Below are 22,741 nucleotides of genomic sequence, written 5' to 3'. Positions count from 1 at the left end.
GATAGACAGAGAGAGAGGGGGGAGAGAGGAGGAGAGACAGACAGAGAGAGAGGGGGGAGAGAGGAGGAGAGACAGACAGAGAGAGGGGGAGAGAGGAGGAGAGACAGACAGAGAGAGGGGGGGAGAGAGGAGGAGAGACAGACAGAGAGAGGGGGAGAGAGGAGGAGAGACAGACAGAGAGAGAGGGGGGAGAGAGGAGGAGAGATACACAGAGAGAGGGGGGGGGGAGAGAGGAGGAGAGATAGACAGAGAGAGAGAGGGGGAGAGAGGAGGAGAGATAGACAGAGAGAGAGGGGGGAGAGAGGAGGAGAGATAGACAGAGAGAGAGGGGGGGAGAGAGGAGGAGAGATAGACAGAGAGAGAGGTAGAGGTAGACAGACCAGACAATAAATGAGTGTTAAGTGACTAATCCTAACAACCCTGACCCTGGAACAATGAATCTAACAACCAACCTTGTCTCTTACTGTATAACTCGCCATTAGCCAGCTTTTCCATTGTTCACAATCAGAAAGCTATTGTGTGCATGTGTGTGTGTGAGTGTGTGTGTGTTTACCCGTGTGTGTGAGTGTGTGTGGGTGTGTGTGTGTGTGCTGGGGGACTTTTCCTAATTGTCCTCTGTCAGTGGGGTGTTAACCTGTGTTGTGTGTTCTGTGTTCTGTGTTCTGTGTTCTGTGTTGTGTGTTCTGTGTTCTGTGTTCTGCGTTCTGTGTTCTGTGTTGTGTGTTGTGTGTTGTGTGTTCTGTGTTCTGTGTTCTGTGTTGTGTGTTCTGTGTTGTGTGTTGTGTGTTGTGTGTTGTGTGTTGTGTGTTGTGTGTTGTGTGTTGTGGACGAGGGCAGGGCCCACCCGGGTCAGTCTCCCTGCAGGAGCTGACCTGGGCACCAGGCAAGGGTGTGTGTGTCTGTTTGTCTTTCTGTGGGTGTGCGATGCATGTGTGTTCCTGCCGGACAAAAGCGTTTCACAAACAGTTTACAGAGCTGTCTCCGTCTGGGTGCGTGTGAATATTTGCCCGACCCTGCCTTTGTACTGTTTTTGTCCAGAGTGGTTGATGTGTCTGCTCTCTCTCTCTCTCTCTCTCTCTCTCTCTCTCTCTCTCTCTCTCTCTCTCTCTCTCTCTCTCTCTCTGTCTCTCTCGAGCTCACTCTCAGGCTTCTATGTTGTACACAGAAGTCAATTTCTATGTTCTTCACCAAACTCTCTTGCTAACTCTTTCTTTCTCTCCTCCTCATCCCTCCGTCTCTCTCTCTCTCCTCATCCCTCCTCATCCCTCCGTCTCTCTCTCTCTCCTCATCCCTCCTCATCCCTCCGTCTCTCTCTCTCTCCTCATCCCTCCGTCTCTCTCTCTCTCCTCATCCCTCCGTCTCTCTCTCTCTCCTCATCCCTCCGTCTCTCTCTCTCTCCTCATCCCTCCGTCTCTCTCTCTCTCCTCATCCCTCCGTCTCTCTCTCTCTCCTCATCCCTCTCTGTCACGTCTCCCAGACTGAGTGTCTCTTTGAGGTTAACACGCTTCACCCACGAGTGTGTGTGACCCTGTGTGTGTGACTACGTGTGTGTGTGTATGTGTCTGAAACTCTCAGTCTGCTTCTCCTTTGTAACCTCGAATCTTATAAAACACACACAGTACACACACACACACACACACACACACACACACACTAATAGCACGAACACACACAGTACAGTACACACACACACACTTGATAACACAGTGCAGGCCAAGTCAAACATCACAAACTGCACTCTCATCAAAACCTTTTTCTCTCCCTCTCCCTCTTATATACTCGTCTTATCCACCTCCCTTTCTCCCTCGCGTCCCTCCCTGATCACTGAGGAAACTCCGCCCCCTAGAGGCTGGCAGCGGGAGCGCAGGAGACAGGCTCCTCCTGAGTGACTCTCAGGCTGCACTTCCTGCTTCTGTCCTCCAGAGGGCAGGAGAAGACAGCAGCACGCAGTGGAAGTTCGTCTCATGCCCTCCCGCCTCATGCCCAAGCTGTCCAACGGTAAATTAAGAGGGTCAAAAATACGAAATCGCGAATTATTTTACGGATGGAGTTAGAGTTTAGTTCGTGAGCAAGTTTGTTGCAATACATTGAAAAAACGTTTTATCAATAGGCCTATATTATTTGCGGATTTCTGGATGTTATTGTTCTGTTCCTGATGTTAACGTAGGATTTGATGAAACCTGCGATGTCCTTCATCTTTTTGTGATTTTCCTTAAGGTACACATCAGTGTCTTTAAAAAAAAGAACATACCGCAGGTGACAAAATGCACGGTGTGCTGTACCGACCATCATTGTGCCTAACCTTAACCTCTACCTCTGCTACGACTCCTGGCCTTAAACTAATCCTAACCACAACCGTCGTTGGACGTCTAAACTCAACCGGGCCTTCCAGGCTGCAGCCATAGAATGGATTTTAGTTTGTAGTCTAGCTAAAACATACACCAAAGAAGGAAGGAAATAGCGGACCAGACGAGCTTTTATTTTGAAAAGTAGAGGCATGAGACGGGAGGGTATGAGACGGGAGGCTGCAGCCAAACACTCTTGGAGATTCCAGAGGTGTTACACAGTAATGAGTCATATTTGTTGTTGAATATGTCTTGTAACTCTTATCCTCTCTCTCTCTCTCTCTCTCTCTCTCTCTCTCTCTCTCTCTCTCTCTCTCTCTCTCTGTCTCAGACACACACACACACACTCTTTCTTTATCTCTGTTTATCTCTCTTTCTTCCCTCATCTCTTCATCTGTCCCTCTCTCCAACCTGTGTGTGTGTGTGTGTTTGACTCTTTTAAACTATCAACCACAGCTTGGGCAACAAGTTAACCTAGCACTTGACTTTACAGTAAAGGACTAAAGATATCAGACAGCCTTGAATGAGGAAATGGAAAACCGTCTTGACAGCATAACGGTCATTCTTGTACAATATGTAAATGTCCTGAAGAGGAAGGAAGCTGTACTCTGAGCTTCTTTACTGTTTATTCTGAGTACTTAGAACCATCAACCACAGACTTCACCCTCACTGTTCAGAACAACACACTGCCAGCAAGTCCACCAACCCCACTCCTCCCTTCCTCTCTGTAAGTACCATCGACGTGAACGCCTCTTAGAACACAGTTGTCTTCATTGGTTTAATGTTATTTCATATGTATTGATTATGATTTAAATATGTCTTCATTTTGTGGTAAACAGATGTGTTTTGATATTTTACTCAGTTAACATGAGGCTTGCTGTAAATAGGAAGATAATACATACTGTATACTGGTTATATACAAGTTCCAATCACACCTGTGTTTGCGTTTACTGTCATGAAGGTTCAGCACTTTCAATGTGAGCTGGTTTGGTGGGAGAGAGCCAATAGCAAAGTCTAAAATAGTGTAAATCCCGCCCCTTCTGCATCTGATTGGCTGAAGTCCTAGCCCCTCCTCCAGAGTCCTGGGGTTCTAAAGCATTTTGGCGAGGCTGTATCCTGTATTAGGGGAACACCAAGGATTCAGTTATAAGTGTGTATTCTGTATTAGAGGAACACCAGGACAAGTGTTCAGTTATTAGTGTGTTTTGTTGACCTCTGTTGTGTCTGTCAGACTGCAGGGTGGTGATGCAGCTATGGAGTTGAGAACTACAGGAAGTGTGTTTGTAGTCTTCCTCTGGTCTGTGGCAGGTATCTATGACCTTGTTTATCTTACTTTAACTTTGACCTTTAACCTTAGTCCTTATTAGAAGGATGGTCCAAGGTCTACTTAAACCATCACCAACTAGGTTTATCAATCAAATATTGTAAAACTTATTTTTGAAAAACACATCATCTAACACTGAGACAAATTAATTTAACATATGTTAATATATTTGTATTCATGAAAATTATCTCTTTTATTGTTGAGAAATGTTTTGTATTTTGCCAAACACAAAGCTTTTCATAAATGCTGAAGTAGTTTTGTGCTGAGACTTGTACTCTGTACTGTCTATGTTGTTACACCTCTCTTCTGTGGTCTCCTTTCCTCTAAACTCAGCTACTTCATCAAGGTGTTAACACCCCCATTCATACTTCTGACAATAGCAACATTAGCAGTCATGTGATCAACTGGCAGGGTTAAAAACCCATCGTGTCAGCATGTCTGATACGACAGTGTTAGCACACTGAGCTAAAGCCCTTCCCTCACCTGAGGGAGCTAACCTAACACTCTGAACCACCTCTGCTAGCGCTGCATGTGAGCCAGTAGGTTTGTGCTTCCTCTAATGTGCTGGTGATGTGTGACTGTGTTGCAGTGGTGCTGGGTCAGCCTGGCTGGGGAGTGACTTACACCCTCCAGAGAGTCTGTGCCTTGAGAGGCTCATCAGTGGACCTGTCCTGCTCCTATACTTACCCCAGAGGTCTCACAGTCACTAAAACACTGTGGTTTACCACATGGAAGATCTATAGATTGTATCCCGATGACCTGAGTCTGGACCCAGAGTATGCAGGTCGTGTGCAGTACCGTGGGGATAACAAGAGTGAAGCAACCCTGACGATCACAGACCTGAGAGAGAGAGACGCTGCTGTGTACAAGTTAAGGATTATAACAGACAAACAAGGAGGGAAATATGCTGTTGAACCAGGAGTCACTCTCTCTGTTACAGGTACAGTTAAACTATATGTGTTGCTCTGATGTCTGTGTGTATTCTGAATGTTACTGTTTAGTTATTTTAAAACATTAATATAGAACCTTTATCAACCTCCTACAGTCTGTCCCAGCTGTGTACAACACCTATATTCCTGATGTGCTCTAACTGCATCTGATCTAAGTGTGGAGCTCAAAAGCCAACAGTAGCTGGAGTGTGTCACTCACTAGTCTCTGCTGTCACTGACAGGGGTGGTGCTGAATATTGTTCTGTACTAAGACTCTGACTTTGTGACCTGAGGACAGGGCTTGTATCACTGTTAGATGACTGCTGTTGTTTCTGACCCCAGGTCTTCAGGTGGAAGTGACTCCGTCCACAGTGATGGAGGGACAGAGGGTGACCCTGACCTGTAGCTCCACCTGTCGTCTGACTGGTAACTCCTCCTACATCTGGTACAAGAACAACCAAACCAGGTCAGAGACCCAACAGAAGCTCCTTTACCTGGACCCAGTCAGCAGTGAGGATGCAGGCAGATATTCCTGTGCTGTGACAGAACACCAGCATCTCCGCTCTCCTGAAGAGACTCTCAATATTACATGTAAGGCTCCCAGAGTTTATAAATGACCTCAGTCAACCCTGTCTTCTAACTTCAAGCTGTTCATCTCTTTATTACTACTATACTCTATATTGCCCCAGATAAGCCAAGGAATGTATCAGTGTCAGTCAGTCCCTCTGGTGAAGTAGTGGAGGGCAGTTCAGTGACTCTGACCTGCAGCAGTGATGCTAACCCACCAGTGCAGACATACACCTGGTACAAGGAGAACATCACCTCATCTAAATCATCTGGACAGAGCTACACCATCACTAACATCAGCTCTGAGGACAGTGGAGGATACTACTGTCAGGCTGGGAATACAGTAGGAGCTACAAACTCCTCTGTTGTAAAGATCACTCTGATCATTAGAACAGGTAGGAAAATGATATAAATACATATCCACCATGGTTTACCACATTCCAAAGGCTTTTTTGTCACCATATGATGTACAGTGCAGGCCTGGTTTCCCCTGTTGTGTTGTTCAGGGATCTCAACAGCTCAGGCTGCAGCAGCAGGAACCACAGTCTCTGTTCTCCTGGCCGTCATCCTCCTCTCTGCCTGCCTCCTCTGCAGGTGAGGAAGGGACTGTCGCTACCTGAAATATGATGCCAAAGTTTTCATAACTTCAAAGAAAATAGTTTATGGACTAATACAGAGCAGTATTTATTTTATTTTCTAAAACTGGTTGTTCCCATCCTTGATTGTGATTGGCTATATCGCATTCCATGCCGTTGTAAAATCTAGCATAACCTCACAGGTTGTCCTCATAACATTCTTTAACATTCCATATTACTGCGCATCGAATATTTCAAATTGAAAAAGACGGCAAAGATGTCCATCTGGCTGTTAGGTGGCAACGATTTATGTAGGAACTATACTTTGTAGTAGCGGAAGAATGACTGTTTATTATTAAACTATTTTGTTTCTAATTGTTTTTATTGATGAAACCATATCAAATATTTGTAGTAACAGTTTTAGAAAAGCAATAAGCCCCGCGAGTCCGTGGTTTACGCTTCGCGTCGTGCCTAACAACTCCCCTTAGCTGTTCTAAAATCAGCGTATAAACCACGGCCTCTTGGGGCTTATTGCTTAATGTAACCACATAAGTATGTTAAGTGATCATGATTATTGATGTATTCATTGTGTAGATGTATTTACCTGTAAAGGTGGTACAATTGTATTGATTGACAGATTTTGTGTCATTTTATGAATTATTTCCATAGGAAGAAGAAGACCAACTGCAATAATTCCAAGAACCCAGTCAATAATGGACAGGTGCGTGTGTGTGTTTGTTTGTTACTGCTTGCTTGTGGTTGTTTGTGGTGATTTAAATCAAAGTTATTCTGTCAGAAATATTAATCTATCAAGCATTGCTCAGCCAGTCGGTGAACAAGTTTAAGAAAGTTTTATTACTTGCAGCCGGACGCAAGGAGACAAAACATCATACGCCATTGTGCTACAAAGTTTGTCTGCTAGCATGTTGCGCTAGCTAGCTATTTAAACACAAGCACTCTTGACTGTCATTGGTTAAGACCAAGCATGCAAATGTTCCATGGCTCTTCTTTCATTGGCTCCTTTGCATAGACTTGTGTGTGTGAAAACTTACAGAGTTCTCTGACCCTGGGCTTGACCATATGATTCACTCAGCACAGATAAGGTTATTTATTGCACCTCTAGTAAGATAATGGTCAGCCTAGGTCAGAAACTTACGTATGCCTCGTGTTACCCAAAGTTCAGATTTGGGGGCAGGCTTCTCTCTACACACAAGGAATGCTGAACACAGAATCCTTCTTATACAGGATAAATGTGTTACATCTTCAATTTTTACAACATATACGTGTGCTTGTTATCAGCAAGGTATACTACAGTTATACACCTCCACCTATAGTGAAGGTAACTCATGTCCTCATGTTGTCTATCAGGATGTCTCCAGCTGTATTAACTGCTGACTGCATCTCCACCAGATCCCTCTCTCTCCTCAGACAGTCCAAGCTGACCCCAGCAGTGACACGTACACAGCTCTGAACTTGAAGAACACGTCACCTGACTATGACACACTTCCTGTGAGTCTCCTGTCATCACACGCTCTTTAGGTTGAGCTGAGTTTAATTAAGCAGTATTCCCTGTGTTCTACAGTAGTAACTTCAGTGTGAAGGCCTGTAACCTCTGTGTGTGTGTTTACATGTGTGTGTGTGTGTACATGTATGTGTGTGTGTGTTTACCAGAATGTTAGAGACTCCTCCAGTGATACGTACTCTTCTCTGGACATGAGGACCAGGTCTTCTGACTACGACACACTGGCTGTAAGTCCTTCATCTGTTACTGTGTTTGGGTTCTGGAGAGAAGGACAAGGATGGATTGGAATTAAGGAAACTGTCATTTGTTTTTCACTGTTGTGTTCTGTGTATGCCTGTGTTGGTGTGTGTGTGTGTATGTATGTGTGTGTGTGTGTGTGTGTGTGTATGTGTGTGTGTGTTTGTGTGTGTGTGTTTGTGTTTCAGAGTGTGAGAAGGACTGGAGCAGAGATCTAGAACTCTCCATTTGGAACAAGGAGCTACAACCCCAATCCAAAGATTTAGGCCCCGTCCACACTAGCCCGGGTAAATACAAATACGCGTATTCGAATAGAAAACTATCTCCGTCCACACTAGCGTTTTCATATCGTTTTCCAGGTTGCTTAGGGAGGACATGGTTGCTTAGGCATCCTGCAAGGAATTAAAGAAACTGTACTTTGTTGTTCACTGTTGGGTTCTGTTTATGCCTGTGTTGTTGTGTATCTGTGTGTGTGTGTGTGTGCATGTTCATGAGTGTGTGTGTGTGTGTGTGTCTGTGTGTGTGTGCATGTGTTTCAGAGCTTGAGAAGGACTGGAACAGAAATCTGGAACACTCTATTTGGAACAAAGAACCATGGATATGTATAAAGTCAGAGGTGTCGTTATGCCACAGCATACTTATGAATAATTATGTTACGTTAGCATAACGACATCTCTGACATTGCTCACAAACCAATCCGTAAAAAAATCGGTTGAAAATTGAGCAAGTTATGGTCATTTAAAAAGTACATGTAGCATCAACACAATGTTATGGGTGAGCGAGTTGACTGTAGCAAGATGGCCGTCATGTGCGGACGTTCGAATCAGTTGTCCGGCAACGCGGACGAGACATCTAGTGTCTACGACCCCAAACCAAATATTTAAAAGAATTCCATGCTGTAATCACATTACGACATCACAGTTCAACTGTTCTTGCAGTAGAACCAAAATCAGATGCCAGAGCAGTCTCTGTTCAGAATCTAAATAAAGGGACTAAATCGAATGTTGAGAATCAGTTTAATCAAGTTCAAGTTATTTTATTGTGTTATGAATTGTCATGGTTTTTACACAGAACAATGAAATTATTAGCAAGTAGGTTCTTGATGATAATAACAAAATATATAAATAATAATAATAATCACAATAATAATAGTAAAACAATATTATGAATATGACTAATATACTAATAATATTATAAATATTATAATGTGTATACTATTGGTGATATGTTTAATACATGAATATAACTTTTTTTTAATTGTTAGAATTAAAAAGTATTTTGTGTGATTTGAGCAACTTCATATTGGCATAATTGCAGGCTTGCTTTACAATCCTGTTGCTCAAAAGATACAATGTTTTCTAAACCCAAACAACATAGAAAGTAAAATTGTATGATTTAATTCTGGAGCTTTTTAGTTAATATTGCTAATAGTGATTACTTCTTGGCTAATATTAGATTTATTTTCATGATTGTTTGTTGAGTTTTTGTTATTTTAAGGGTGAAGTTTTTTTTTTGTTAATGTGAGAAAAAAAAGTAAACTATTTTAAGACTTTTTAAATGATTTTGGAGTTTATTAAATGCTGACTGCTGTATAGATTGCGTATTTTAAAAAGGGTTTTGGCTTTTTGCATTTTAAGATATTTTGAAGATCCGCTTAGTTTAGAGAGTCCATGTGTACCTGGAGATGCTAAATGAACCCTCCTGATAGTTTGAGCATCTACAGGGGACAAATGATAGTAATAATTATTTATCAAATAAGGTCAAACAAATATTCAAATTACAGGTTGAGGTCTGTCTATTAAATAAACCTTTTTGCTAAATGTTTTTACATAATTTATTATGTAATTGACAGATAACAAAAAAAACTGTAGGAGTGGTTGGTATCAACACACACATTTCTGGCTCTCCTCCACGGGAACTCCTGTTTTGTGTATGACAACATCTCAGCCACAACCCTGAACCCTGTCCCTGTTGTCCACACACAGACACACACACAAACACACAGACACACACACACACACACACACACAGAGACACAAACACACACACACAAACACACACACACCGACACACACACACAAACACACACAGACACACACACAGACACACACACAGGCCAGCAGGATGACGTCCACTACGCCAGCGTCGACTTCTCTCGCTCCAAGGCTCTGTTCGAAAACTTAGACAGCTGTCTTAATCCTTGATGTCTTACTAGACAGGTGTCTAACGAGACAGCTCTCTTCGGGGTAAGGTATCTTAAAAACCATTGTTTTCGAACAGCCTATTAAGACAGGATGTACGTCATCGCGCTGTGTGTACTTATGTGCTCACACTAGCGCGCTTTGTCGGACGGCAGTCAATTGCATTGAGTTTATTGTCACACTAAGTCAAGTTAAGCTGTATTTACACTTGTGTTAGATATAGGCTCAATAGCTCATAACATTTGTGTTTGTATTTCACTCATTTGATAGGATTATGATAAAACGCAGCAACTAGCCAGTGTCTGCACTGCACGGCGATGCTAGCTACTGTACGTTATCGAAAAGTTGGAGCAAATTTACTAATTAGGAGTGTCATCAATAAAATAAGTATATTTTCAGCAACTACACTGCCCACTTCTCGATGCATTTTTATTCAGATGATGATTTACAAGTAACGTTTAGCTAAAATATGAATTGTAAAAACGTAGAGCAATGGCGGTCAAAGGATTCTGTTTAACTTGTTGCTCACGGTAACCCCGCGCTTATGAGTTATGGGTAATACGTGCCACCATTAAGACAGCAAGGCAGCTCATATGCTCTCTTAAAAAATGACCGTTATGTGACGTATTTCAAGGTATCTTATTAGACAGGAAGAGAAGATTTAAGACATTTCGAACAGACCTCGCCGTCTTAAAAGGAAGGAAGGAAGGAAGGACGCATTTTAAGAGTTTTCGAACAGAGCCCAAGACCCAGGACGTCCCCCTCTACTCCACCATCCAATCAGTGCAGCCCCAGAACCAGGAAGAGGATGTGCAGTATGCTGCTGTGAAGCTCAACCATCTCAGTCCTGCCCCCTGGTGAGCATATCATGTCATTACATCTGATAGAACAGGTGTGCACACACTCTCCCTGCACCTCAAACACACTTTTTCTTTTAGTACGTACTGCAGCTGTCCTCACAAAGTACGTACTACTGTTGCATGCAGTGTGCACACTATTGGGACACACAACCTTATCATAACATTGCTCCTTGAACCACAGAGGTCAGGACCCATCGCCCTGACCTCTGTGGTAATGAAGTCTTTTGGGCGCCTTCTTGTGCTGGCACACCTCAAATCCATCACAGACCCTTTCCTGGACCCACTGCAGTTTACACTGATAGAGTGAGAGATAGTGAGAGAGACTGATAGTGTGAGAGATAGTGAGAGAGACTGATAGTGAGAGATAGTGAGAGAGACTGATAGTGTGAGAGATAGTGAGAGAGACTGATAGTGAGAGATAGTGAGAGAGACTGATAGTGTGAGAGATAGTGAGAGAGACTGATAGTGTGAGAGATAGTGAGAGAGACTGATAGTGAGAGATACTGAGAGAGACTGATAGTGTGAGAGATAGTGAGAGAGACTGATAGTGAGAGATAGTGAGAGAGACTGATAGAGAGAGATAGTGAGAGCGAGAGAAAGACTGGTTTGGTACTTCCAATGATTACATGTTTCACATATGCTGAGGAGAGTGCTCATGTGGACCGCGCACACATGCGTGCACGTGCACACACACACACAAACGCACACTCTGGTGTGATCAATCACAAAGCCCATGCACGTAAATGGTCAAATATCAAAGTTGCTGCAGAACAAATTGGCTTATCAAGGACATGTCCTCTGTGCATAATCCTCTTCCCTCTGTTTTCCTTTGAGATAAATCAAAGAGTGTGTGTGTCTGTGTGTGTGTGTGTGTGTGAAAGAGAGAGAGATAGAGAGAGGACAGCAAGTTGGCATGAGAATGGATAGAGTGCAAATGTTTAATGTGTTTGCTGCATGTGTGAGTGTGTGAGTGTGGGTGGGTGTGAGTGTGTGTGAGTGTGTGTGAGTGTGTGTGAGTGTGAGTGTGTGTGAGTGTGGGTGAGTGTGAGTGTGTGTGAGTGTGTGAGTGTGGGTGTGTGTGAGTGTGTGTGAGTGTGTGTGAGTGTGGGTGAGTGTGAGTGTGTGTGAGTGTGTGAGTGTGGGTGTGTGTGAGTGTGTGTGAGTGTGTGTGAGTGTGAGTGTGTGAGTGTGTGAGTGTGAGTGTGTGAGTGTGTGAGTGTGAGTGTGTGTGTGAGTGTGTGTGAGTGTGTGTGTGAGTGTGTGTGAGTGTGGGTGAGTGTAGTCCAGTCTCAGTGCTATCTGTAGGGCCAGCGCTGAGCTGTCACCAAGCCCACACACTGCGGATGGATCACTGCCTCTCAAACGCGTTCGCAACCATTAATCAACTAGATAACACACACACGTGCACACACACACACCCGCATGCATGCACACACACACACACACACACACACACACACACACACACACACACACACACACACACACACACACACTGGTAAACACCCAAACAGAGAGACAGACATACTGTACACCCATACAAACAATATGTAGACACAACCACACAGACACACACAGATAAACACGTGCAGACATACACTTGGGCTCCACAAAGAGAAGATCACAGCAGGATGAATCCATAGTTTTTAATGAAACAGAATCACTTGACAGAGTCACCTGACAGAATCACCTGACAGAGTCACCTGACAGAGTCACGTGACAGAGTCACCTGACAGTCACAGGTCCCCATGTGACCAGAAACCCTGAAAATGCTACTTAATGCAAATTAATTACACTTAATTACATGTCAATAAGCCTTGTGTATTTGAAATGGATGTGACATTCAGAGATGAGACAGTTAACCAACAGAGGATATTAGAATCAGTCACTGTTCTGATTGTTCTGATGGGAAAATGTTTCCTCCAGAACCGTCATGGTCTCTCTCCCCCTCTCCCTCTCCCTCTCCCTCTCCCTCTCCCTCTCCCTCTCCCTCCCCCTCCCCCCTCCCCCTCTCCCTCTCCCTCTCCCTCTCCCTCTCCCTCTCTCTTTCTCTCTCTCTCCCTCCCTCTCCCTCTCCCTCCCCCTCCCTCTCCCTCTCCCTCTCCCTCTCCCTCTCCCTCTCCCTCTCCCTCTCCCTCTCCCTCTCCCTCTCCCTCTCCCTCTCTCTCTCTCTCTCTCTCTCTCTCTCTCTCTCAGGCTTCTATGTTGTACACAGAGTAGTCTGAGGCCAGGGTAACATGCAGTTGCCACAGGAACTGATTGACAGGTCTCTTGACTCCGCCCCCAAGAGCCTTGGCCTCGCGCACCATGAGGTGCACGTCCTCGTTGTCAAGGAGACGCACCAAGTCGCCCTCGTGGTCACGGTAGTTCAGGGCGATGTCGTCCACCTTGAAGACATCTCTGGAGGGGAGATAGAGGGGTGGAGATGGGGGGGTGGAGGGATGGAGAGGGAGGGATGGAGAGAGAGGGGTGGAGAGAGAGGGGTGGAGAGGGAGGGGTGGAGAGAGAGGGATGGAGAGAGAGGGGTGGAGAGAGAGGAATGAAGAGGGAGGGGTGGAATGGGTAAAAGAAAGGGGAGAGATGGTTGGGTGAGAAAACAAGAACAAAAGTAATAAGTAGAGATGAATTAACTTCAATAAACTCTCTCCTCCTTCCCCCCCACTCTCTCTCTCCCTCCAAAACAATAATGAACCAATGAGATCAGATTATGAGGAGAGAAAGGAGGGATGGAGGGAGAGAGGGAGGGAGGGATGGAGGGAGAGAAAACAATCATGAGATTCAACTAATAATGAGAAAATTATAACGAGACATTAATGGGCCAGATAATAAAAGAGGGAGGGAAAGAGAGAGGCAGAGGGAGGGAGAGAGAGAGAGAAGTAAGGAGAGAGAGAGAGAGAGAGAGAGAGAGAGAGAGAGGGAGGGAGGGATGGAGGGATGAGAAGTAAATGAGCGCCTGGTTTATTGGGAGTGTGGCGTAGGGTTAGAGAGGTCCCCCAGCTTATTTCGTTGCTGCCACGTGATTGGCTGGGTGCTTCCAGCAGTGCATTGTGGGTAAAACAACCCTGGTCCTCGGGGTGGGGAGGTCTATCACAGGATCTCATATGTACAGTTTGGTTTGTTTCTCAGCCTGTGGACCAACCAACAGTCTACAGGCTTATACATCTGTACCTGTTTTAGTGCTGTTTGTAATTTATTATACAGTTCTACAGTCTTCTAGAACACGTGTTATCTACCGTGTTCTAGAATAAGAGTTGCACTGTTCCAAGGTGTTGTAGACCCACCTTCATATGGGGTTCTAGAACAAGTGGTAAACTGTTCTACAGTGTTCTAGAATGACTGTTATGACGGTGTTCGAGACTATGAGCTATATGTTCCATGGCGTTCTAGAACGAGTGTACCGTCATGTGGATATGTGTAATATGGTATTCTAGAATCAGGAGTAGGCTATTGTAGAAAGAGAGGGTTCCTTACCTCATCCTGGCCAGCAGCTCCTTGTATGACGGCTGGATGGAAATGTCCTCTTCAACACAAACATCTCTAGTGTAAGGATAAAACACATGTGATACTGACATTCATGCATGGAAGGTCTGTGTATTACGCGCACACACACACACCTGGTGTCGACGCCCTGGGGCGTCATCAGGTAGCAGCGGAGGCAGCTGTAGGACCCCGCCCCTGAGGCCCCACCCTCCCCATCTGAGCCGTCATCTGGGAGGGGCTTGATGATTTTCACAAAGGATTCTGGGAAAATCCCCGTCTGATTCTTCACCGTACCCTGAGGGAGAGAGAGAGAGAGAGAGAGAGAGAGAGAGAGAGAGAGAGAGAGAGAGAGAGAGAGGGAGGGGGCATAGAAAGACAGACAGGGGGAGAGAGAGAGACAGAGAGAGACAGAGAGAGAAAGAGAGAGAGAGAGAGAGAGAGGGAGGGGGCATAGAAAGAGAGACAGGGGGAGAGAGAAAGATACAGTGAGAAGGATAACAATTTGTATAAAAAAGAGAAAAGCAGAGAGTGAGTGAGAGGGAGGGATGGACAGACAGAGGGAGGGGGAAAGGGGGAGAGAGGGAGAGAGGGAGAGATTGTGTATAAAAAGGCATTTTATGAGCTAATCACCATGATTCTAGTCCTGGACTGATTTAATCTGCCTCCACAGACCCACAGTAAAGTGCTGAGCACTAGACAGCTTCACTACAGAGGTGTGTGTGAAAACACACACACACACACACTTTAATACACTAAAGCTTCTTATTGTTATTCTTTCTTTTCTTGAAAGAAAATGGAGAATCGTGTGAGAGACAATCACTCTCAGAAGAACAAAGGGGATCTGAACCAGCAATGCTACTGTTGACCCCTGACCTCTGATCCCAGGTTGACCTTCAGAACTCTGATTAAAACCATTACTGCCCCCTACTGGTCCACTTGAAGTGTTTGAGCAGCCTCCATCTTCACTCCCAGCTCCATCCTTTCCTAACTCCCTCTCTTGCTCCTCCCTTCCCTTCCTCCCTCCTTTTCCTCCATCCCTCCAACCCTCTAACTCACGCTCCTCCCTTACTCACTCCCTTCCTCTCTCCTCGCTCCATCTCACCTCCAGCCAGTCTGCGTTGACTCTCCGCAAGAGGAAGATCACTTCTCCAGCCTTCAGGTCCAGCTCCAGTCTCCCACTGCCCCTGAAGTCGAACACCACCTAGGACACGAACGCGCAGGCAGGCACAAAGTAACACACACACACTCGCACACACAAGCACAGAGTAACACACACGCACGCACACGCACACAAGCACAGTTGTAAAAGGAGAGTGGGGAAGCGAAGCGTTGGAAACCAAACGGAAAGAGAAGAAGAGAAGAGACAGAGAGAACACACAGGTAAGACTGGATTCATCTGGTACTTTACCTTGACTGGCTGAATAGGAGAGAGAGGGATGAAAGAAACCGGGTGAAAGAAAGAGAGAAAGGGAGGGAGAGAGAGTGAAAAAGAGAGAGGAAGACAGAGAGAGAAAGAGACGGTGACAGAGAATGAGAGGGAGACAGAGAAGAGGGTAGATGTGTCTGAATAGACAGTTTATGAGCTTAACATTGTAGCGCTCGAAGAGATATGGAGAGGAAGAGAGGGTGAGAGAGAGAGAGAGAGAGAGAGAGAGAGAGGGTGAGAGAGAGAGAAGAGAGAGAGAGAGGGGAGAGAGAGGGAGAGAGGGTGAGAGAGAGAAAAGAGAGAAAGCAAGAAAGAGAAAAAATGAGAGAGACAATAAGCCAGGAGTTATGGAGGGAGACAGCGGGAGAGTTGATGAAAAGATCAAAGTTTCCACACTAGTACAGAAACCTGAAAGGAAAATAGAGAGAGGTAAAAAAGGCAAGTGAGGGATGGGGGGGTGTGAGAGGGAGAGAGAGATAGTAAGAGAAGTAGAGAGAGAGGGACAGAGAGACATAGACAGAGGTAGAGAGAGAGAGGGAGAGACATAGAGAGGTAGAGAGAGAGAGAGAGACATAGATAGAGAGGTAGAGAGAGAGAGGGAGAGTGAGGGAGAGAGACATAGAGAGAGAGGTAGAGAGAGAGGGAGAGAGACCTAGAGAGAGAGGTAGAGAGAGATCTCTGGGTGTTCAGAAGCTGAGATGAGAGAGGATACTGGGATGAAAGGATGAGGAAAGAAGAGTGAAGTTGGTATACAGGGATACGTGTTTGTGTGTGTGTGTGTGTAGCTCTCTGTTGTGCTGCACAGCGCGTGGGATCGGACAGCGATTAGAGAGAGAGGCGGGTGCCAGTGTGTGTGTGTGTGTGTGTGTGTCTAGTGTGTATGTATTAGTGTGTGTGTATTACTGTGAGTGTGTTACTGCTGTGTGAGTGTGTGATTGCTGTGTGGACTGCTTTGTGCAAGTGTGTGTGTTGCTATGTGTGTGTGCGTGTGTGTGTCTGTTACTGTGTGTGCATTACTGGGAGTGTGTGTGTGTGTGTGAGAGAGAGAGAGAGAGAGAGAGAGAGAGAGAGAGAGAGAGAGAGAGCGTGTGGGAGAAAGATGTAGGGCGTGCAAAACTACTGCCAACAAAGAAAAAACCCAACAAGCAAAAGAAGAGAAAATAGACGAACTAGAAGAGAAAATTATAGAAACTGATGTAATAGAAGGGAGATGTGAATGTTTCATGTCAAATACTGTTATCACCTGAATCTAGTACACACTTAGTACACACATGCTTAGTACACAGTACACAGTCTTATACATAGTACACAGGGTTAGTACACAGGATTGGCTGGTGTTGCTTCAAGCTCTTTGATCATACACCACCAATAGTGCACAACCAGACCCTCTAGACAGGAGATAAACTGGTCCATTAGCGGTAGAACACACACACACACAGCCCCAACCACTCACACACACACAGCCCCAACCACTCACACACACACAGCCCCAACCACACACACACACACACACCGCACAGGCACACGTGATCTAGCACACGCAGAAATCCACGCACACACACTCTCCCTTTCTCCTTCACACACATTGGCTTGCGCACGCAGCCCTCGGGGGGTGTGTTATGAAGCTTTGGGAGAGAGCAGCTAAACCAAGCAGATCACATGGTGATCAGTAGGGTGGAGGGGGGGGGAGGAGGACTGTGAAGGACATGAAGGAGAGAGAGAGGAGGGGAGGAGAGAGAGAGAGGGAGAGAGAGAGAGCGAGAGAGAGACAGAGAGAGAGAGAGAGAGAGAGAGAGAGGAGGGAGGAGAGAGAGAGGGGGGGGGGAGAGAGAGAGGGAGAGAGGAGGGGAGGAGAGGAGAGGAGAGGAGAGAGAGAGAGAGAGAGAGAGAGAGAGAGAGAGAGAGAGAGAGAGAGAGAGAGAGAGGGAAGGAAGGAAGGAAGGAAGGAAGGAAGGAAGGAAGGAAGGAAGGAAGGAAGGAAGGAAGGAAGGAAGGAAGGAAGGAAGGAAGGAAAGAGAGCAGGAGAGAGGAAGACAAAAAGGACTGGAGATAGAGAAAGAGAGAGGCAGAGAGAGGGAGGTAGAGAGAGAGAGGTAGAGAGAGAGAGGTAGAGAGAGAGAGGCAGAGAGAGGGAGGGAAAGAGAGAGAAAGAAAAGATAGAGAGGTTAAGACAGTAGGAGTTATGAGGAGGAGGTAAAGACAAAAGTTTGCGTGTGTGTGGGGGGGTGTGAGCGTGTGTGTGGGTGAGTGTGTGGGTGAGTGTGTGTGTGGGGCTGAGTGTGTGAGTGCATACAGTAGTGTAGGTCAGCAGTAAAGCACACTGATAAACCTCTATGTAATTATTTTATCTTGTTAGAAGCTTTCAGTTCACTCCCAATCAGATGTGTGTGAGCGTGTGTGTGTGTGTGTGTGTGTGTGTGTGTGAGCGCGCCCAAGCCTGAGGTAATGATGCAGGTTTCTGCTAGTCAGACGCAGATTAATGAAGCTAGGGACAGAGGGATCTGACTGGATTAATAATCCATATTACACACACACACACACACACATGCACACACGCACTCACACACACAAACACACACACACACATAGGCACACATACGCTTGCACGCACACAAATTACACACATTCTAAAACCAGAGGAAAACACACACACACATACACACTGAGAATTCACATTCACAACCTCTGTTTATAATGCATTAGTGCAAAACCTTGTTGTTTTTAGATTACAAAGTAAAATGTCTGTGGGGCATAATTTAAACTGGGAGATAGTGAGTGTGTGTGTGTGTGTTAGAGGAAGACACAGAGACAGGGAGTGAGGAAGAGAGAGAGGGGGAGAGTGAGAGAGGGAGAGAGAGGGAGAGAAGGAGAGAGAGGGAAGCGTGAATCCCTAATGTAAATACGGATATAATAGAGAAAAGTTATGACACAGCAATTTCCTCTCTTCCTCTCTCCGCCGTAATCTCCCCTCTCCTCTCCCCCCTCCCCCTTTCCCCTCTCCTCTTCCCCCTCCCCTTCTCCCCTCTCCTCCCCCTCTCCCCCTCCCCCTCTTTGCCCTCCCCCTCTCCCCTCTCCCCCCTCCCCTCTCCCCGCTTCCTCTTTCACCCTCTACCTCTCCTTCTCCATTTCTTTCAATCAAAGCGTAGCAGTTTTCGATGATGAAAGGGGTTGAGAAGTCAGGGCAGGTGACAGGAGGGACAGACACACACAACACGCACACACATACACACACAACCGTACAACACACAACCTCACACACACACATACACACAACCGTACAACACACAACCTCACACACGCGCAGAGAGGTGTTTCCAGGGCAGGTATTTTGGGTTGAGGTCTAGCAGAGAGGCCTTATCTATCTATAGGCTTATTGCCACCTGGGTCAAGGAACCAGGGGAGGAGTCACACTTTTCAATTAGACTCTTGACAACCCCCCCTTAACGAGCTTGTTAAGTCCTCAGCTCGTTAGCACGCTAGCCAGCCAATGGGGAGGCACTGGGAGACCCTGTTAATTAAAGGGTTAATTTTTAATTGAGCGACCTACTTCCTGGTTGCCCCAAGAGTGGAAGATCATGGGAGGATATAAATGGCGTGGAGGTGCGTCCCGTGGGGTCAAACAGCCGCGCTGCCCGTAGGTGTGTGTGTGTGTGTGTACGTCGTTACAAGGCAATGACTATGAAATTAAATGATGTGGCAACTCAGCATCCCACTGTGACATCACCTTGACCTTGACGTTCCCCCTTGGTGAGAGAGAGAGAGAGAGAGAGAGAGAGAGAGAGAGAGAGAGAGAGAGAGAGAGAGAGAGAGAGAGAGAGAGAAGCATTGTTCTAGAACTGTCCTGTTTCTTGACATTAACAGCAGAGTTCTATTCATAGGAGGGAGTTCCATCTAAATTGGATCTAGTGTCCTCTTAATAGCTGTCTCTGTGTGGAATAAGCATTCTGACATGTCTGCTCGATAAGAAAGACTGAGTTTCTCTCTCTGCTCTTATTTGCTCTGTGTCCTTCCTTCCTTTTCCTTTCTTAATTTGACTCTTTCATACTTTTTGCCACTTGTCATCGCTTGATCTCCCGAGTTTGAAGGCTAAAAGCAATTAGCGGTTCTCAATGGCCTAAAAGCTTGTGTCGCTAAATGCTAAAAGTCATCGACCGCTACAGTGGCTAGCACAAACGCTCTGGCCCTCTTCAATCTGGGGGAGCTAACGCTTGCTAGCTTATCTCAATGGGCTGTAGCATGTAACGCTAATGCTAACAGTCCTGTGGACAGACAAGACAAATGCCTGTCGTTTTAAAGCCATTCGTCTGCGGGAAAAGTCATTGATCTTGGTTTGGATCAAGTCAAACGGCCTCTATGATTTATACACACACCCTTAGACATGCACACACACACACACACTCACACACACACACACTCACACACACACACACACAGAGGATGCATAGATGTGCTCTGCAGGATGAGAGAGAGAGAGAGAGAGAGAGAGAGGGAGATAGAGAGAGAGAGAGAGAGAGAGAGAGAGAGAGAGAGAGAGAGAGAGAGAGAGAGAGAGAGAGAGAGAGAGAGAGAGAGAGAGAGAGAGAGAGAGAGAGAGAGAGAGAGAGAGAGAGAGAGAGAGAGAGAGAGAGAGAGAGAGAGAGAGAGAGAGAGAGGGAGCGAGAGAGAGAGAGAGAGAGAGAGAGAGAGAGAGAGAGAGAGAGAGAGAGAGAGAGAGAGGGGGGAGAGAGGGAGAGAGAGGGAGAGAGGGAGAGAGAGAAAGAGAGAGGAAGATGAGAGACCTATATTAGATGTTGTGTAGGCCGGCAGGTTTGCGTGAAGTGTTCATTTCACTGTGTGGGAGACAGGGAGGGAAGAAGAGAGGGAAAGGAAGGAGAGAGACACACAGAGATAGGAAGAGAGAGAGAGAGAGAGAGAGAGAGAGAGAGAGAGAGAGAGAGAGAGAGAGAGAGAGAGAGAGAAGGAAAAATAAGGGGGAGTAAAAAACGTTCTTCTTAGTTTTACAGCTAAATGATCAGTAGAGTGTGAGCGATTGCAGCAAAGTATGTGTGTCTGTGAGTGTGTAAGCCCTTTCTCTGTTGTGCAAGGTCACTTAACACAGACACACTATCGCAAGGAGCTTACAATCCTGTCAGAGTAACACACACACACACACACACACATGCATCCAGTCAATAGTATGACTCAGGATTTTAGCTGAGTCATCACAACTAAGGTATCTGTCTTTAGGTATGTTATACTATGTGACATGATTTATGCCTATACGTGTTCATCTGTACTGTACATATGTGAAAGTATGGGAATGTTTATCCTATACCTAGGACACCAGACATGTTATACATATCTCACATCATAAGTATATATCATATATATATTTATAAAATGTTCTGTGTGTGCTTACATATAGCTGACTAAAATATGTCTTTTTCTCAAAGATATTAAGAGGCCAATGACACCACTTTAGTCTCTCTTACACACACACACACACACACACACACACACACACTGCATACACACACTGCATACACACACCATACATCAAATGAGGGCCTTCACACTGTAACCGAGGGCTGCCCACGCGCACACACACACACACATACACACACGCTAGGTGAAACGACAGTGGAATATAAATGACTTTATTCCCTCATTTTTACGGTGCTGGAAGCGTGACCTGAATGTGAACACAGGGATGATAGCGGAAGAGAGGAGTGGAGAGAGGGATGAAGGATGGAGGCAGCCCTTGGAGAGGAAGAGAGGAGTGGAGAGAGGGATGAAGGATGGAGGCAGCCCTTGAAGAGGAAGAGAGGAGTGGAGAGAGGGATGAAGGATGGAGGCAGCCCTTGAAGAGGAAGAGAGGAGTGGAGATAGGGATGAAAGATGGAGGCAGCCCTTGAAGAGGAAGAGAGGAGTGGAGAGAGGGATGAAGGATGGAGGCAGCCCTTGAAGAGGAAGAGAGGAGTGGAGAGAGGGATGAAAGATGGAGGCAGCCCTTGAAGAGGAAGAGAGGAGTGGAGAGAGGGATGAAGGATGGAGGCAGCCCTTGGACAGCAGGAGAGGAGTGGAGAGAGGAGTGATGCAGAGAAAGTTTGGAGTTTGGAAGAGAGGGGGATTAACAGTAAGAGTGGGGAGGAAGAGAGGAAGAAGGAGAGGGTGTGGCGGAGGGATGGAGACAGAGTGTGAGGAGAGGAGGTGAAGGAGAGGGGGAGAGAGAGGTGGATAGAGAGAGAGAGAGAGAGAGGGAGAGAGAGAGAGGGAGAGAGGGGGGGAGAGAGAGGGAGAGAGAGAGAGAGAGGGGGGGAGAGAGAGAGAGAGAGAGGGGGGGGAGAGAGAGGACTATGGAGGAAAAGAGAGAGGGAGACAGAGATGGATAAAGAAATTAGCGGAGGAAGTAGAGCGCGGAGGGAGCTGGTGGCTGAGGTCAGAGTCCCTGCTCTGATGGGGGGGGGGGGGGGGGGTACTGGTGTGACATCCCTCTCCTCTCTGTTACCCTGAGTCATGCTCACTGGAACACTTTCTGTGTGAGTGTGTGTGTTTGCTGAAGGAGAGAGAGAGAGAGAAAGAGAGAGAGAGTATATGTGTGTGACCTCACGGTTTGACCTGCGATCATCCAATCGAATCCAAAGAGGATCTCAACCAACCACTGTTTGTGTTTTGTGTGGTGGTAGTCTTATTCCCATGGTGACCGCGTGGTCCCGGTTTCTCTGGCAGCGAGGCGGTTGTGTGGGTTGTCGTGGAGACAGTAACCAAAGCAACAGAGTTACGGGAGTGAGGAGAGGATTACCTCGGCCCTGGGGGAGGAGAAAAGATCCACCTTGGGCTTGGCTGTCTTCCTGGAGGGGGGAGGGCAGAAGGGGGAGGAGGGGGAGGAGGAGGGTGAAAGAGAAACACATTAGCTAAGTTTCTACAGTTATTTCTCTGATTTCCTAACCCCACATCACCCCAGACAACCAGTAAACTCTGGAAACTGCTGTTTAGCTCTCAGAGAGGAAGTAGGGAGAGTGTGGACCCACATCACTTCCTGTTAAGACAACCCCTTATTACCACATCTGTTAAACTGAGACATTTTGACAACGGAAATTCCGGCCAATAAGGAAGCAGCGTTGTTCAATACAGAGAGTGGATGAATTGACAGAGTTCCCCTAGAGTTTCCCTGGGTTACAAATGTTGCTTGTCTCACTGTGTGTGGGAGAAAATACAGAAGTTTAGGCTGTCTATCACAGTGTTAGACTATGAGTAATGTAACATTCAAATATAATTTTCTTTAATATTTCTATT

At 46.1% G+C, this 22,741-nt stretch overlaps 3 protein-coding genes across 3 annotated transcripts in view; 2 read left to right on the top strand and 1 right to left on the bottom strand.

The window, feature by feature from the left end:
* The first annotated feature begins 1,964 nt into the window (after positions 1-1,964).
* Positions 1,965-9,255, top strand: LOC146237461 (B-cell receptor CD22-like). The gene is made up of 9 exons (XM_084685928.1): positions 1,965-1,998; positions 4,259-4,363; positions 4,941-5,189; positions 5,288-5,560; positions 5,672-5,759; positions 6,410-6,461; positions 7,151-7,249; positions 7,412-7,489; positions 8,039-9,255. The coding sequence occupies exons 1-9, from the start codon at positions 1,965-1,967 to the stop codon at positions 8,105-8,107; spliced, it is 1,047 nt and encodes a 348-aa protein (XP_084542054.1). The 3' UTR covers positions 8,108-9,255.
* A 3,471-nt stretch (positions 9,256-12,726) lies between these two features.
* Positions 12,727-22,741, bottom strand: part of ncf4 (neutrophil cytosolic factor 4) — an 18,979-nt gene continuing 8,964 nt past the window's right edge. The window contains exons 6-10 of the mRNA XM_084685586.1: positions 22,248-22,296; positions 15,143-15,241; positions 14,175-14,335; positions 14,032-14,097; positions 12,727-12,960 (exon numbers count right to left, since the gene is read on the bottom strand). Of these exons, the coding sequence (XP_084541712.1) occupies positions 12,753-12,960; positions 14,032-14,097; positions 14,175-14,335; positions 15,143-15,241; positions 22,248-22,296 (583 nt within the window). The 3' untranslated portion in view covers positions 12,727-12,752. The remainder of the gene's footprint in view (positions 12,961-14,031; positions 14,098-14,174; positions 14,336-15,142; positions 15,242-22,247; positions 22,297-22,741) is intronic.
* Positions 15,298-22,741, top strand: part of pvalb7 (parvalbumin 7) — a 24,197-nt gene continuing 16,753 nt past the window's right edge. The window contains exon 1 of the mRNA XM_084685632.1: positions 15,298-15,420. The gene's annotated coding sequence lies outside the window, so the exon portion shown is untranslated. The remainder of the gene's footprint in view (positions 15,421-22,741) is intronic.

Source organism: Hypomesus nipponensis, chromosome 21, assembly GCF_054491055.1.
Source record: "Hypomesus nipponensis isolate SF chromosome 21, ASM5449105v1, whole genome shotgun sequence".
In the NCBI taxonomy this organism is placed as follows: Eukaryota; Metazoa; Chordata; class Actinopteri; order Osmeriformes; family Osmeridae; genus Hypomesus; species Hypomesus nipponensis.
Note: the sequence above shows the minus strand (reverse complement) of the source record. Positions and strands in the feature narration are given on the sequence as shown.